We start from the raw sequence: 15457 nt of genomic DNA on the forward strand, positions 1-15457 counted from the left end.
CACGTCATGAAACTACCAGCCCCCAGGTCACTCACCCGCGGCGTGTGAGGGGCGTGCGGCACATGTGACCTTCTGGAGGTCTCCCCTGAACCCAGAGGTTAACTTGGTGTTCCCGCTAGTGGGCAACCACACTGGCATGCCTCCTTTGTGGGCAACACGAGTGTCTAGGCCAGCCACACCAGCCACACGGTGAGTGAGCCAGACCCAGCCACGAGGGAACAGCCTGTAAACCCACAATGTGGAACGTTACCCGCGACAAAACAAAACAAAACAAAGGGCGGTGTCATGCAAACAAAAAGGGAAGAGGCCGGATAGTATCAGCACACAGCGCGGGGCCCTGGTGGTGGCCACCGCGTTTCCCACTCAGGTTCAAGCCCCGGCGGGAACCCTCAGGCCCAGGAGCGACGCGGGGCAATGTGACCTCACCGCTGTGGTCACTGGCCAGGGCCTCTGGCTGAGGCGTGTACTTGAGTCACACGTGGTGAGTAAACACTGCAGGCACACAGGCCTCTCCCACCCAGGGGGCTGCCGTGGCGGTAGGAGGCCACGTGCTTTTTCTCTGTGCACTGACCTCACTGAAGGGTGTCATTTTCTATTTGTTCTGGAGACTCATCGCTAAAAGCAAAATTTAAAACAAGGCACAGGTGTACGCTTAGAACCTGTAAGATGCGAACGGACACCATCATCAGCCACTGGCTACCCGGCAGAGCTGTGCGCGGCACTCCCTTGTGCCGTGCGTCGGCCTCAACGCCGCGGCTTAGCCTTCTGGGGGCTCATGCATTTCACCAGAAAGAACTGGGCATGCTCTCTACTCGAGGCTCGAGGGCCAGCGTTCTCTTTGCTGTGAGAACAGGTGGAAAGCCAGCTGTGACAGGTGCGGACAGCGGAGGTGTAACAGTCGAGAGCCCAAGGGGAGCAGCCCAGGTGCTGACCCCTACGCGCCTGTTATCATGGAAAGCCTGAACCTGGAGCAGTCACGTCCACAGCAGGACACACGGCCAGGCTGCCCCCTTCCCTGGGATCAGGCCACACTGTGCAGCTGCAGCCCATCAAGGTATACACAAGGCTCCACCAGGTCCTGCTGGTGAAATGTCCACTAACCCGTACTGGGGAAGGGCGCAGAACCCGTGAGTCACTCAGGAGGCGCATCATCTGCAGGGCAACACAAAGATCCTGCCCCAACCAGAGTAGAAGGACACCTACAGGGGACAACACTACAGAACCGTCCTGGGACCGCAGATGCATCTCTCCACCAACCATGGGGCCCACTGAGCCAAGGAAGGTCCCGGCACAGACCCAGCCACATCCCACAGGCGCTCATGGGACACGGATGAGCCCCACTCACATTTATGCACTGGCTCAAGCACAGGGCTGTCTGTGGGGGAAGAGGGGTCTGTTCATGGGAACAGTCCATGGACTGTCATGGACAGAGCTGCCCAGAAAAGGGGATTCTGAAGTAAGAAAGAGGCACAGAAGATCAACCTTAAAGTAATTTAGGACAGCTGCCAAATCAGCTGAGGGCAATGCCAGCCAACTGTGGGAAGGTCACCTGAGTAGTTCTGAAAGAAGTTTCTCTGCACAGGAAGCTCTGGAAGGGGGGCCCCCAGCCAGGGGTCAGAGCAGGCCCCGCATTCTCAGGAAGAGGGGAACATGTCAAGGACAAAGGAGAACAGCCCATACTCACTACTCCACACGGTTATGTTAAAAAGCCACTAAGAAAAATGCAGACAAGCCTCAGTCCGGGGGAAACTCTGGGAGAGCAGGTGTATAAAGAGCTCACATCTAGAATAGTAGAGTGCTGACAGCTCAGGGAGCAGACAGATCGCAGAATGTTTTTAACAAGCCAAAGACTCGAACGGTCAGTTTACGGAAGACGACAAAAGACAACCAGTCAGCACAGGAGAAGGTGCCACAGTCACCAGTCCACAGGGAAACGCAACTCTCGCGGGGGTAGCTCCCGACCGGCTACTGCTGGAGACAAAGGGGCACAGCCCTTGGGATGAGTCTGTCGGGCCTTAAAAACACACCCGCGCTGTCCTGCCCAGCAACAGCCTCCCAGGTGCGTACCCAAGAAAGGTGGGAACACACGGCTACACCAGGACCTGAGCGCCAATGTTCACAGCAGGTTTACTCTGAGTAGAAAAGCTGGAAGAGCCCAAATGCCCACACCGGACGGGCAGATCAACACAGCAAGCACGTGTGCACCACTGAGCCGCACACGGTGACACAAGGCAACACCACGGCACACACTGCAACACAGACAACTCTCTGCAACTTCACACTAAGTGAAGAAAGCCAGACCTTCAAGCAAGGACATCATGGTGAGACCCCATCTGCGCAGGTGGGGAGACAGACAGGACCGGCCGGCTGCTCGGCGTTGTGGCTGCAGCCACGTGGCAGTCTGCAGCGCCCAGCACCCATAGGACAACACATTTCTTTATAGGACACGAAAACCTCACCAAAGCTTACCAGGACCAGCCATGTCCTGTGACTGTGACGCCCTTCAAATCAAGTAAACATAGGGCAGGCATTGAGGGGGCAACTCGCAGAAGCCCCGACAGGCCACCCCAACCTTTACTGATAAGGAATCTTCTCTATAAGACACAGGAGAACGTAGGGTAGGTGACACTTACCTGTACAACTGACGATCGTAAAGCTAAAAGAAGTAAAAGTTAGGTATTAAAATTAATTGATTTTTAAAATCATGCAGCAGATGTACAACGCTACCAGGCACCGGATGGGAAGGACAAGGACACGCAGCAAGCATTTCTCAGGCTGGTGTCCCCGGAGAGCTGACCCAGGTCCTGAGCACAGAGCCCACTCTACTCCCAGCGAGCACCTGGTGACAGCCCGCTTTCCTGTGTCCCCCTTATGAGAGAGGCATCCCACCTCACACTGTCACGCTTGCACCAGACGGCACTGAGCTAGGCAAATGCCGTCTCTGTTTCCCACAAAAACTCGAGGGAGCAGACACTACGGGTTCCTGCACTCGCAGAGGACCCTGGCTCAGAGGCCCCGAGTCTCCACGCCGCACCCCTCCCAGCACCGCCTCGCGGTGCTTCACCACCCCAAGTAGACCGAAGGGATTTGCCAAAATCATAGTCAATGGCTTACACCGGAAGGGAGTCTGATACCAAGACGGTATATTGTTCTATAAAGAGAGAACCCGGAATGAATACCAAACTCTATTCTGAACAACAAACGCTAAACCTGTCTACGTCCTCGTGAGTGACTCTGATGTTATCCAGTAGCATTAAGGCCTTAGTTCATACTTTACCTCTTTTGAATCACAGAACCTTGAAGATCTCAAAGCCCCACAAAAACAGACACACCTTCCCCCAGAGACGTCACACACAGGAGTGTCATTTCAGACTCGAGTCCCACTGTGGAGACACAGCTGGGAATCAAAGCCTTCGTGCTTATTCTATGTGTCGTCTCGGTGAGCACAGGCCACGTCCAGGAAGGCATGGAACGCGCCTGAATGGCTAGACACCCAGGCACAGGTTCAGCTGGGCAGCACAGGAGGATGAGGCCCAGATAGGAGACGCCATGTCACCTGCACGGGCCTGATTAGCGGCCTCCTGTGCCGCCCGAGGTGCTGGCCACGCAGGAGGAGAGCGCATGCATGAGCCCCAGCAGGCCCCTCCCACCCCAGACCAACCCCCAGGTGCTGGCCACCAGGGAGGCCAAAGGAAGAGAGCTGCTTCCAACCAAGGGGCCCCAGCACTGATCTTCCTAGTCATCAGACTCTGGGCTTCAAACAGGGCTGAGGAGGGTGGAGACAGCTCAAAAGGGCAGCAGACGCTTGCGGGCACCAGGAAACCTGGAGAAAGGGACGCTCCGATGGGCTGCCCACAGACCTGCTGGTGAATGTGCTTCAGGCCCCGCACTGCCGCGTCGTCCAGGTAGTCTGTGATGGGCCTGCGTGGGTTCAAACACAACAGCTGAGATCCTGAGCACAACAAGCACTAGGGCAGCCCAGGGCTCAGAAAGGCCTGCATCGTGTTCAGGTGCCCCAGCGCCTCCCTCCCCGAACACCTGCAGGGGCTACCCGCCTACAGCAGTGCCCACCTCAAGGAGGGCGGGCATCAGGACCTTCCCGAGCAGCAGCTTGCCGACGATGGAGGTGGGCCTGGGACGGGGACGCAGCCAGGCCTGCCGCAGAGCAGCCAGGACGCCCATCGGAGATTTGGCCCACCAAAGCTGAGGTGAGGGCTCCGGGGCCAGACGAGAACTCACACGGCAGGCTCACTGCTGCCCTGGAAAGGACTGCGGGCACTCGGCCAGCATCCAAGAACCCGACCGTAGGCGGGCTTCCCGCCACTCCCTAACCGCGAGGGGGACTCTGTGCCTAGACCGACTGTACGAACAGGCGCTGAACACTGAAGCCTGCTCTCTTCCGGGAGTCTGGGACGTTAGTCCACACCAGGCAGTGGCCACCCACATCCCACCCCCAAGAAAACCCCGCGCGCTGGTCTCCCTGACCTGCCCTGCCCTGGTGGACACCTCACCACGCCGTCACACCCCACGCATCCCCTGCGGCCGCACGGGGCAGGGCTCCAGCTCGCACCTGGTCTCTGCTCGACCACAGAGAGCACTGCCATAGACACCGAGTCCTCGGCCTGGCCCACAGGTGCCATTTCACCCCGACGTGGATGTCAGGAAGGCTGTGTGACATTGTGTATCTGAGCCATGGCGCACAGTGGGGCGAATAGGACCCAAACCCCGGTGCTTGCCGCCAGCACCTGCCCCGGCGGACCCCAGGGGATCACGCAGAGCGAGCCGATGGGATTACAACAGTGTCCAGGAACCAGATTACAGACACTGCAGTTGTTGGGAGTTTTTACTTGTGTGCAAGAAAGAAAAGCAGAAATCCACGTAGCAGCCCTGCCAACTCACAAAGCGTGGCATGCGGGGAGCTCCCCCACTGACCCGACTCCACGTGCTCTCCCGTTCTGTTAGAACTGGCCAACTAGAGACGTCCTCGGGGGGAAACGTCTACATTTACACTCTCTGATATTTTATTTTATTTTATTTTTTTAATTTTTTTTTAACGTTTATTTATTTTTGAGACAGAGAGAGACAGAGCATGAACGGGGCAGGGTCAGAGAGAGAGGGAGACACAGAATCCGAAACAGGCTCCAGGCTCCGAGCTGTCAGCACAGAGCCCGACGCGGGGCTCAAACTCACGGACCGTGAGATCGTGACCTGAGCCGAAGTCGGCCGCTTAACCGACTGAGCCACTCAGGTGCCCCTACACTCTCTGATATTTTAAACGATGAAAAGTGAGGTGAGCAAAGACCACTAAGCATATGGCCTACTGGGCGCCGTCTCTGACAACGCATCTGCTCCTGTCACCGCCTCGAGACCCCCAGAGCAATGAGGAAACAAAGAAAACAGCTACTGAACACCCAGGCGCTTGCCGGCTCCCACTAGAGACAGACACAGCTCATCAGAGAGAAGACACTGACAGACTTCGTCAGATAAAACATGGGAGGACCCAAAGATTCAGTGACACTGTCACAAATAAACACAGGTGGAGGTGGATGGGGTTCCAGGCTCGCGACCACAGTGGTTCCATGGGACCGCAGTGCTTCCCCTACCTGTCCTCCTGCACCGCGAGTCTGTACAGGCCACGGGTGACCTCCGCACAGGCGAGCACAGCCCCGTGCCGTGTATGCAGATCCAGACTCTGTGTCATCGACAGCAGACGCGGGAGAACTGCAAAGGACAGGGGCAGGAGGACACGTCGATGAGCGCGCATTAGGAGGACGTGTTGAACTCACAGACAGGATCCAAAGGGGGAGATGTACCCATGGAAAGTTACCTTTGTAAGGGCCACTGGAGCAATATGCCAAACCCTCCTAGACACCCAGAGAAGTGAGGAGGGACGGGGCGGGGGGGCCTCCCAATCCCCGGGTCCCCCAGACACAGAGCAGGGACGCATGTGAAAAGAGAGAACCAGGTCTCTCCCGTGGCTAAGTGGCCGGCAGTGGCTCCGCCTGGGCACAGTGCAGGACAGAGGCCAAGCGGCAGGAGCCTACAGTCGTGCACAACCCCACTCAGGCGGGAGCCCTGCCTCCCCTGCCCAGAGCAAAGGAAGCGTCTATGCCTTTGGTGCTCTGGGGACAGAAAGCAGTGTCCCAAGACCCCTAGAGCCTGGTGGAGTGCAGACAAGGGGCCACGTCCACACCAGCCTGGGAAATCACATGCCCCTGAGCCTCAGCTTCCCTGATGCACAAACGCACTGCTGTGGAGGCTGGAAAAGCAAACAGCATCCAAGCCAGAGGCATCCCACATAGGCGCTCAGACGAGGCAGCTGGCAGCAGTCAGGGTTCAAGAGTCAGGGAAATCCCTCACCCTGTTAATGCTCTTTGACTGGGAAGGAAGGACAAGGCTGAGCACCCCTTCATTCAGGCCATGAGGATTATCGATTACAGGTAAATAACAGACTCCTGACAGCACATTTACCCCACGGACTGTGAAGCTGAAAGCCCCTCAGGAACTAACAGCCCCAAAGCTCCATCTTAAGCCCCAGGGCCTGTGAGAGGCACGCAGAAGTCAAGTCGCTAACTCCAAATGAAAAGCCACAATTCAACCACTAGTTACCCCAACAAAAGTCAGCAGGAAGAAGCATGATTTAAAGAAATTTGCACATGGCTCCCCACACTGAAACCAAATGTTATTTTTATTCTGGAATATGGGTTCTTTCCTTAATGGTAACGGGTGTAGTCCCTTTGGACCTGGCTGCTCTACTCTGCAGCTACACCACCCGCAGGGGGCCTAAGCTCAGGCCTCTCCCAGAGGTCGGGAAACAGCACAGCACGCTATTCCCACAGCCAGGAGCTGCCATCCGAAATACGTAAGATATATAACACAATCCATCGGTTCCCTGCGGTAATGGGCCTTGCACCCAGGGCACACAGACTGCCATGCACACAGCACCCGTCCTCAGAGAGGCCACGGCAGCTGGTTCTGTTCTGTCCCCTGATTAAGCACAGCCCAGTCCCTCACTCACACACTTCTCAGCAAGAAAGAAACACAACGTCGTTCTCAGCCCTCCACACCCTACAGTGGCCTGTCCTCAGCTCCTGCCTGCTGTGTGCACCTGCGCATCTGCCATGCACACACACATGTTCGTGTGTGGCACCAGCAGGGGGGTCTGAGCCTACCTACCGTGAGTGGCGCTGTACTCAGGCGCTCGCTGGGCCAGGTTGTGCAGAGCTTTCGCAGACAGCTCTCTGATGACTCTGGGGGACACGACGGAGAAAACGGTTAGTTCCTTCCTTGTGATGATTCCAGCTTTATCCAACTCATGGAGAGGGGACAGACAATACAGAAGTGTCAACTACCCATTTCGTCAAAACCACCAATAAAAATAAACACAAATGAACAAAAAAGACCCCCTGACTGTAACAAATGAGGACTGCAGACTTTACCAAATGAACCCAAGCCTGCATGGGGCCACAGCCACCCAGCTCGTGGCTGCCCTAGTACCTTAACATTCATGTTCCATTAAACACCAAAAATAACCTTTTTTTTTTTATTTTTTTAAAAACGTTTCACTATTTTATTTTTGAGACAGAGAGAGACAGAGCATGAGCGAGGAAGGAGCAGAGAGAGAGAGGGAGACACAGAATCCGAAGCAGGCTCCAGGATCTGAGCTGTTAGCACAGAGCCCGACACAGGGCTCGAACCCACGCACTGTGAGATCATGACCTGAGCCGAAGTCGGACACTTAACCAACTGAGCCACCCAGGCGCCCCAAACACTAAAAGTAACCTTAACAGTAGCCCCGCAAGGTCCTGAAAGCCTCGCTCCAAATTCTTTGGAGGCAGATGCTATCCCTACCCCCCCACTGATGAAAAAGTATAGAATCAGTCACTCTTTACAACCTAGTGCAGCTCTGTCTACGGGCCCTGTCCCCGTGCTTTATTTAGTAAAACCACCTTTTTGCACTAAAACCATCTCGAGAATTCTTTCTTAGCCATTCGCTCTCGAACCCCACTTCATCATTTCACCAACAGGACTGAAAGAAGAAATGAGCGTCCTGACAACAGCTCAGGAGTTGAGTCTGAAACCACAGGTAACACATTTGCAATTCTGGCTTTAAATACCCAAGGACTAACAGGTTAATTAACCAATTTCCCCCAGGCTCAGTGCACAGGATTTGTGCTCTATGAGAGGTATTGCAGCTAGGCCTCAAGTGTCAGAAACCCACACAACTCAGGAAGATCGCCTGCAAGGGACCCGGGAGAGAGGCCACACCTACTCCAGCGGCACACAGACGCACCCGTCTCCCGAGGACGGCCCCGCCTCACCAGGAGAGCGGCAGACACCAAGGCTGCTTCCCCGCACGTGGCCGTGGTCCTCGGGGCAGAGGTTGGACCACATTCCCCAGCAGATCAGAAAGAGCTTTCTGCAAGTAACACCCACACTAAAAGAGGGTTCTAGACATACAACGGTCACCTGCCATCCTTCAGCTCTACGGTCTGTACGGCCGTACCAAGCCTTCTCGTGACAAAATCAATCTCGTCTTCCCAGGGGCAGTAACAGCTGTGGGGAGCATGGGCTCTCTTGTTTTCTGGACTGCGCTGGGAGCCCTCCCTCCGAAGAGACACTTAACTGCCTGTGAAATGCTAAGATGCCTAGAAATGGCTACGCAGCCAGGAAAGAGCCGCAAAAGCCTGCTCGCCTCCAGGAGGCAGCCGAGACGGCCACACGGAGCGGCATCAGGCAGGAGGGGCCGTCCAGGGAGCGCTTGGGGAAGGGCTCCTCACATCCACAGGAGGCAGCCTGCCCTCCGTCACACAGCAATACGGCAGCGTCCCCACGGGGGCCTTGACACACCTGACACAAGTGACGGAGGCCTCCGGAGGGAAAACTGGACACAGACCATTAACCAACACGTCAGGCATGAAGACCGAACTCCTATCACTCCTCAGAAGTTATCTTAAAATACAAACTCTACAATGAGAAAATGTACTAAAGGCCTACCTCAATTTAACTTCCTCTCTGGAAGAAAATAGTTCTTATTTGACAGATGATCTGGTACAATGCACCACGAAATTACACAAACACAAAGACACAAAACTTACCCATCCCAGTGGTTGATCTTCATGGTCACCAGGTGGTCTATCATTGGCTGAGTGTACTCAGGAAAGCCGGCAATAAACGTGCTGAAAAGAGAGATCAGAGGGGTGAGGCGGGAAGGGGTGGGAGCCCCCATGCACGCGTGTGGGAAGCCGTGCAGCCACTTCAACAATTTGGCAGTTTCTTTTCAAGCTAAATGTACAGAAATCCCCTTGCCAAGTATTTGCCCAGGGGAAGCAAGGCTACACGTCCACACGAAGATGTCCAAACAAAGGTTCACGGCAGCTGTACTCATCACAGCCAACACCTCAGAACAGCCTAGATGTCTAGACCGGGTGAGCTAATAGTGAGCTGCAGAAGAACCACGAGACAGAAGACACCAGCAAGAGAGAGGAGCAAGCTACTGGCACACACACACACGTAACGACATGAGCGTCCGTCCTTCCTGATCCCGCTCGTGAGACCTTCTACAAAAGGCATCAGCAGCCCAGTGACAGGCAGAGGGGCACTGGGCCGAGGCGGCTCACCCTCCACAACTTGACGGAGGCACCAGTCACCCAGGCACCTGCACTGTCAGCTCTCACTGGGAAGTACACTTCATCCATGGATAGCAGATGGGGTGTAAGTTATGCCTCACAAATATAAGTTACATCTAGTGAAAACACCGTAGGAGAATTAAAAACAAGAATCTCCAAGTGGGACAGGCCTCTCTAGTTCTGACTCAAAACCTAGCAGCCATGAAGACTGGTACATTCAAAAGCAAAACCAAAAAGCAAAAGTGTCTGCCGAGAAAAACATACCATAAACAAAGTCAAAAGATAAAAATGGACTCAGAAAAAATACCAGCAACTGTTATCACAAACATGAGACTTCTTTAAAATAAACTTCTTTCAAATCCATAAGAAAACACCATCACCTGGTAGGAAAATCCTCAGACCATTTACAGAGAAGAAAATCGACACAGCCCACGTTCAGCCTCCTTCCATGGGAGACAGAAAGAAAACTTCCGTCCATCTGTCAGACTGCCCAAGTCAGGGGCAGGGGGGTGGGGGAGTGTAGCTGTTGTTGGAAGGATCTAGAAGGATCTAGAAACATTGCTGTGAGCACCATTCTGATGCAGCTTCTATGGACCACGACGGGCATCATCCAGGAAACTTGAAACATAAAGATCCAGCAACTCCACTTGTGTCAATTCATTCAGATATAATCACACAGGTGAGAGATACCGAGCACAGAGATGCTCACTTCACATCGTTTCTAACAGTGAAAGACTAGACAGAAGCCAGTGGCCAGGAGGGGACAGCATGCAGTTTACACCCTACGTGCACATACGGGACGCTCCCGTGACACAGGACGAGGAGACGAAGCGTGGTGTACGTGCAGCACGTCGGCCCGGGGCGTGCATAATCTGCTGTGCGGGACGGTAAACCCAGACGCTGCCCAATTCCTCACAGCCGCACGTCACCTTCTGACCAGTGCTCCGCTGACGAGCACGAAAGCTGTGCCGCTGTTCAGCGTGCACAGAAGGAAGTCCACACACCCACATGTGTGACACAAACGGAACCTCTCTAGGAGACACCAGAGACTGATGGGGCCGCAGGGATGGAACTAGGATGCCACAAGAACAGTCACCTGCACCTTATGAACTGTAGGCCACGCCCTTGCATCACCTACTCCAAAATGCACTTTACACGTCATGCCTCTGGGACCCCCAATCAATTATGCATACTGTCTAAATCTGCCACGCCATCCACACAACCCCGCCATGGACATAGCCATCGGCCACGTGCTACATGGTGGCTGAGAGACAAAGTGGATGGCACAGCGGGCCTAGAGGGGGAAATACATAGATGTTAGCTGTGTAGGCACGTGTGTGCACATGTGCGAGGTGAACACAGGTGCCGTGTGGACATGTGTGTGCTACAAGGTGCCAGACTGGAGAGGGTGGGGTCGGGAACATGTTTGCTCTGGATGTGAAAGAAAGAAAAGTGAGGGCTTCTCCAGAGGTGAGAGGGATTGAGAGACCCTCTAACGGTGAGAAAACAGATAATGTCAGGAGGAAAAACAGAAAAATCAGGACAGTGGAAAAGCGGTCAGAGAAAGGAGCCAAGATGCAACCCCTGGACCCCCATCACCAAAGGGGCCCCTGGGACTGCCAGACAGGCCAACATCCATGATCAGTGGCCTCACGGGAAGAAACAGACAGAGGCTGGCCACCTAAGTTCTGGCCGAGCCCCGGGACCAGGTAATGGCTGAGCGTGGGGAGCACACACGACTGGAGCCACCCCCCGGTGCCCAGCACTCCCTGAGCACCCGGGGTCTGCAGGGGGGGCATCGGTAGAGGGTGGACAGCAGGGGCTTGGCCGGTGTCGGGACAGTAAGAGCTGGGCCAAAGGGGTGGCTGAGGGGATCGGCAGGACGAGGAGCATTTGAGGACTATTAGGGACACAGAAGTGACAGAAGTAGGTCACCAAGCGGATGCGGGGAAGGACACAGGAGGAGAAGCACAGCTGTGTGGGTGGCGTGCCGTCCACTGAGCTAGGAAGCAGAGAAGGAGATGGTTTGCTCTGAGAGCTCCTTAGTGTGAAGAACTTGTATGACAGGAATGTGCAAATTACTGGAAAGCAAAATATGACAAAATGTATCTCAAGAAGGATGCACAGAACCACAGATGTCAGAAATCTGCTAGGGAAACTTCCAGCAGCAAAACACACACAACAGGAAGTGCTAGCAACCGCTGGTTGTGTCCCGACAGAAACAGCCCTGTGTTCACACATCAACATCAAAGGGGCTCGAGTGGCCACCCGCCAGTGAGTAGGGGACAAGGGACAGCAGAACTCCGTACATGGTGAAGCCAGATGCAAAAGTGAACACACCACATGACTCCATTTGCACCGATTCCAGAAAAGGCAGGCTGGGTGGGCACAGGAGGCAACTCAGAGCTGCCAGGACCGGGGCGCCAGCAACTTCCTAGAGTGATGGAGACACACCCTGCGTCGACTGCAGAGGGGACCATCACCAGCCAAAACCCACATTTTACGGAGGTGAGTATTCCTATATGGAAATTGTATGTAATGAAATAGGTGTACAAAAATAAATGTGACTTTAAAAAAAAAAAAAAAAAAGGTTTATCTCAGGAATACACAGGATACTAAAAGAACAAGTCACAGGTAGGAAAACATTTGTAGATTATTTATCTGAAAAAGGACTTGTATCCAGGGTATACAAAGAATTCTCAAATTCTCAGTAGGAAGGAAACCCGATAAATAGGCAAAAGATTTGTCAAATAAGCCCCTGAAAGACCCTCAAAGTCATCAGGAAAACACAGATTGATAAGCTGTTGCTCTGGCACATGCACGAAGATGGCTGCAATGAGGAAGCCGGGCCACACCGAGGGCGGCTGCAGGGTGGGGGGCATGTGAAAAGGGGCCACCACCTCAGAAAGCTGGCAGTTTCTTAGAAAGTTAGGGTCCAGCTGTTCCACACCTAGGCATTCAACCCAAAGCAGCAAAAGCACTCGTCCACAGACAGGCGGGCACACGGGCGTCCACTGCTGCTTCATCTGTAGCAGCCCCAAACCGGAGACCCCCCCCCCCCCCCCGCCACCGCGATGTCCCTCAGCAGGAGCAGATGTGGTATGTCCATGCGACGGAACACGGGTCGGTAACAAAGGAATGACCGAGTCGCCAGTACCCGAGTGAAGGAGGCAGCACAAACTCCATCCCCATCACTTAAGAAAATGCAAACTAACCCAGTGACGAGCAGACCTACGTGGGGAAGGAGCCCAGGGAAACTCTGGGTGTGGCGACAGAGTCAGAGTGTACGTGCGAGGCGTGTAGTGTCCTTGTGCCTCGACACTTTAACAAAGCTGCCGAAGTAAAAATAAAGGGGGGGGTGGTGCTTGCTGCTGTGCCCCATCTGACGATCTTCACTGCCACCTTCAACTTCCTTCCATTCCTCACCTCCAGGAGAATCAATTTCTGAGGGGTCCTGACTGACCCCATCCTGTGAGTGACCTGTCAAACTGCGCTCCAGGACTCAAGACGATGAGAACCCTCCTTGTGGCTCGAAGCCCCCCACTACACCCACGCTGGGCCCTACTGACCCCTCACCATCCCTACCGGGCTGTCCCCCTGACACCAGGCCCTCTGCCACACACCCCATACCCCTCCCCGACACCACCCAGGCCGACAGCAGGACGCTGTCCTCACTGACTGCTTCTCATCCAAACACACATTTGAGTATCAGACGCACCATTAAAGAACACGCCCTGATCAGGATTAAGTTTTGCCAAACATCTCTATGACATGCAGACAACTATAATTAAAACATGTAAGTCTCAGACCAGCTTAGAAACCTTAACAACAAGAAAAATATGCCAAGGCTAAAAACTGATTATTTTATCCAGGAAGCTCAGGGAAAAGTGGTAAATTCTCTACATAAAATATATATTCAAATATTAACAAGGAAAACGGAACAAAAGCAGGAAAGAATTGATAGGGTGCCAAAGACCATCAAATGTTGAGAAAAGATGAAAACGATGCTAAAAAATATAGTGTGTTTGCTCAAAGACTTATTTTTTTCAAATGTTTATTTTGAGAGAGAGAGAGAGAGAGAGAGAGAGAGAGAGAGAGAATCTGAAGGAGGCCCCAGGCTCCAAGCTGTCAGCACAGAGCCCAACACGGGGCTCAAACTCCCAAACCACAAGATCATGACCTGAGCCCAAGTCAGATGCTCAACGGACTGCGCCACCAGGCACCCCTGGTCAAAGACTCTCTTTGAGAAAGAGGCCAAATGCTACATTTTTAAAAGAACATCTGTGCATGCAGGTCATGGAGAAATGGAACTTCTGCATGGTCTGTACAGCAAGGGTGCTCAAGAGCCCACCCTTAGGGTGCAGAGTGGTCAACTCGTGTTCAAGGCAACAAACCACTGACAAGCCAGGCCCTTCCCGCGCAGGCGCTGCATTGAGGAACCAAGACAAGTGAGGTGCCTCACAGCACAGAGACCACAGGTGCAAGTCTGCGTGGGGATGTTAAATATTCACTCCTTGACCTGATCTCTCAAACACCTTTCTACTCACATCTCATAAACAACCCAGATATACCTTTACCTTGGGAAACACATTTTGCTGGAAAGAAAAAACAGAAACAAACAAGAAACAAGCCTGATTTATTCTCTTTGAATTGGGTCCAAGCCAAAATCTAGTATAAGTGAGTTTATTTCCCCCAGCTATATTCACAGAGGTGAACGCTTTTTGGGTGTCTGGACTATATAATCCCACCCTCCCCCAATCTCCCCCTCCCCAAGTGAATTAGATTAGGGATGGGCAGAGTCAGGCTAAACCAATCAGGACAAGTCTTGGGAATCTGGATTTGAGACTAAGCAACAGGTCTCAGGAGAAACAGTCCCTTCTAACCCAAGATTTCATCCTGAGAAACTCAGTGTGTCTGTGGCAGCCGGCAGAAAACGTGTTCCACGAAGGCAACACAGAGGCAGCACACGCACACAATGGGGCAGCCAGAAGGAAAGAATGGCCAGGGACAGGGCTCGCTCCAACTGTCATCCTTGAAACTGTTAGCACCCCTTTAAAAAGCAAATAAAACCTCTCACAAGCAGATCCCGCACCCCTCCCAGGCCACCCAGGCCCGCCACTGTCCCTTTGGATTAGTTTGCACTTTCTAGAGTTTTACATAAATAGAATCCCACCCCAGGCACCCAGTCCGATCAACAGGGAAACAAAAGTTTTGGGAGCACTTCCAACCCATACACAAATTACATCACTCTTAGCGAAACTTCCAGGATGGGGAAGGAAAAATGTGACGTCTAAATCAAAGGGAGTATTATATTTGTGATGAACATTAATAACTTACCTTATAACCAGGAAGCAGTTAGCTCTGTTGCCAACAGCAAAGTAGTCGGCTGCAGTCAAAATATCGATCCCGTGAGGGAAAGTGCCCTACAGATCAGGCGGGAGAAGGGGACAGAAATGACGTGAGTGAGGAGGTGCTCTTCCAGGAGGCCAACCGTCATATTCACACACACTCATGCTTAGGTAGAGAGGGTACACTGGGGACAGACGGCAGAAAGCTCACCGTCTCGGGCTGGGCGCTGTGCTAATGCTTTGTGAACCACTCAAAAATATTTAATTTTTTCTCAAACAACTCAAACATTTTCAACTTTAAAATGTTTAAGACCTTCTCTGAACCGCACACCACAAAAATCATCAGGTTTCAACAGTCCAGGCACACCTCATTTAATGCGCTTTACGGCTACCACATTTTTTACAAATGGAAGGTGTGTGGCCACCCTGTGCCGAAGGTCTGCCAGCACCGTCTGCTCACTTTGGGTCTGTGTGTTACAC

At 53.3% G+C, this 15457-nt stretch overlaps 1 protein-coding gene across 1 annotated transcript in view; it reads right to left on the reverse strand.

The window, feature by feature from the left end:
- The window catches only part of TBCD (tubulin folding cofactor D), a 160019-nt gene that overhangs the window by 32778 nt on the left and 111784 nt on the right, over positions 1-15457 (reverse strand). Inside the window, exons 17-22 of the mRNA XM_049635394.1 lie at positions 14967-15052; positions 9099-9179; positions 7177-7250; positions 5604-5721; positions 3861-3921; positions 2634-2656 (exon numbers count right to left, since the gene is read on the reverse strand). Coding sequence (XP_049491351.1) covers positions 2634-2656; positions 3861-3921; positions 5604-5721; positions 7177-7250; positions 9099-9179; positions 14967-15052 — 443 coding nt within the window. The remainder of the gene's footprint in view (positions 1-2633; positions 2657-3860; positions 3922-5603; positions 5722-7176; positions 7251-9098; positions 9180-14966; positions 15053-15457) is intronic.

The sequence above is a fragment of the Panthera uncia genome, chromosome E1 (genome assembly GCF_023721935.1).
Source record: "Panthera uncia isolate 11264 chromosome E1, Puncia_PCG_1.0, whole genome shotgun sequence".
Lineage (NCBI taxonomy): Eukaryota > Metazoa > Chordata > Mammalia > Carnivora > Felidae > Panthera > Panthera uncia.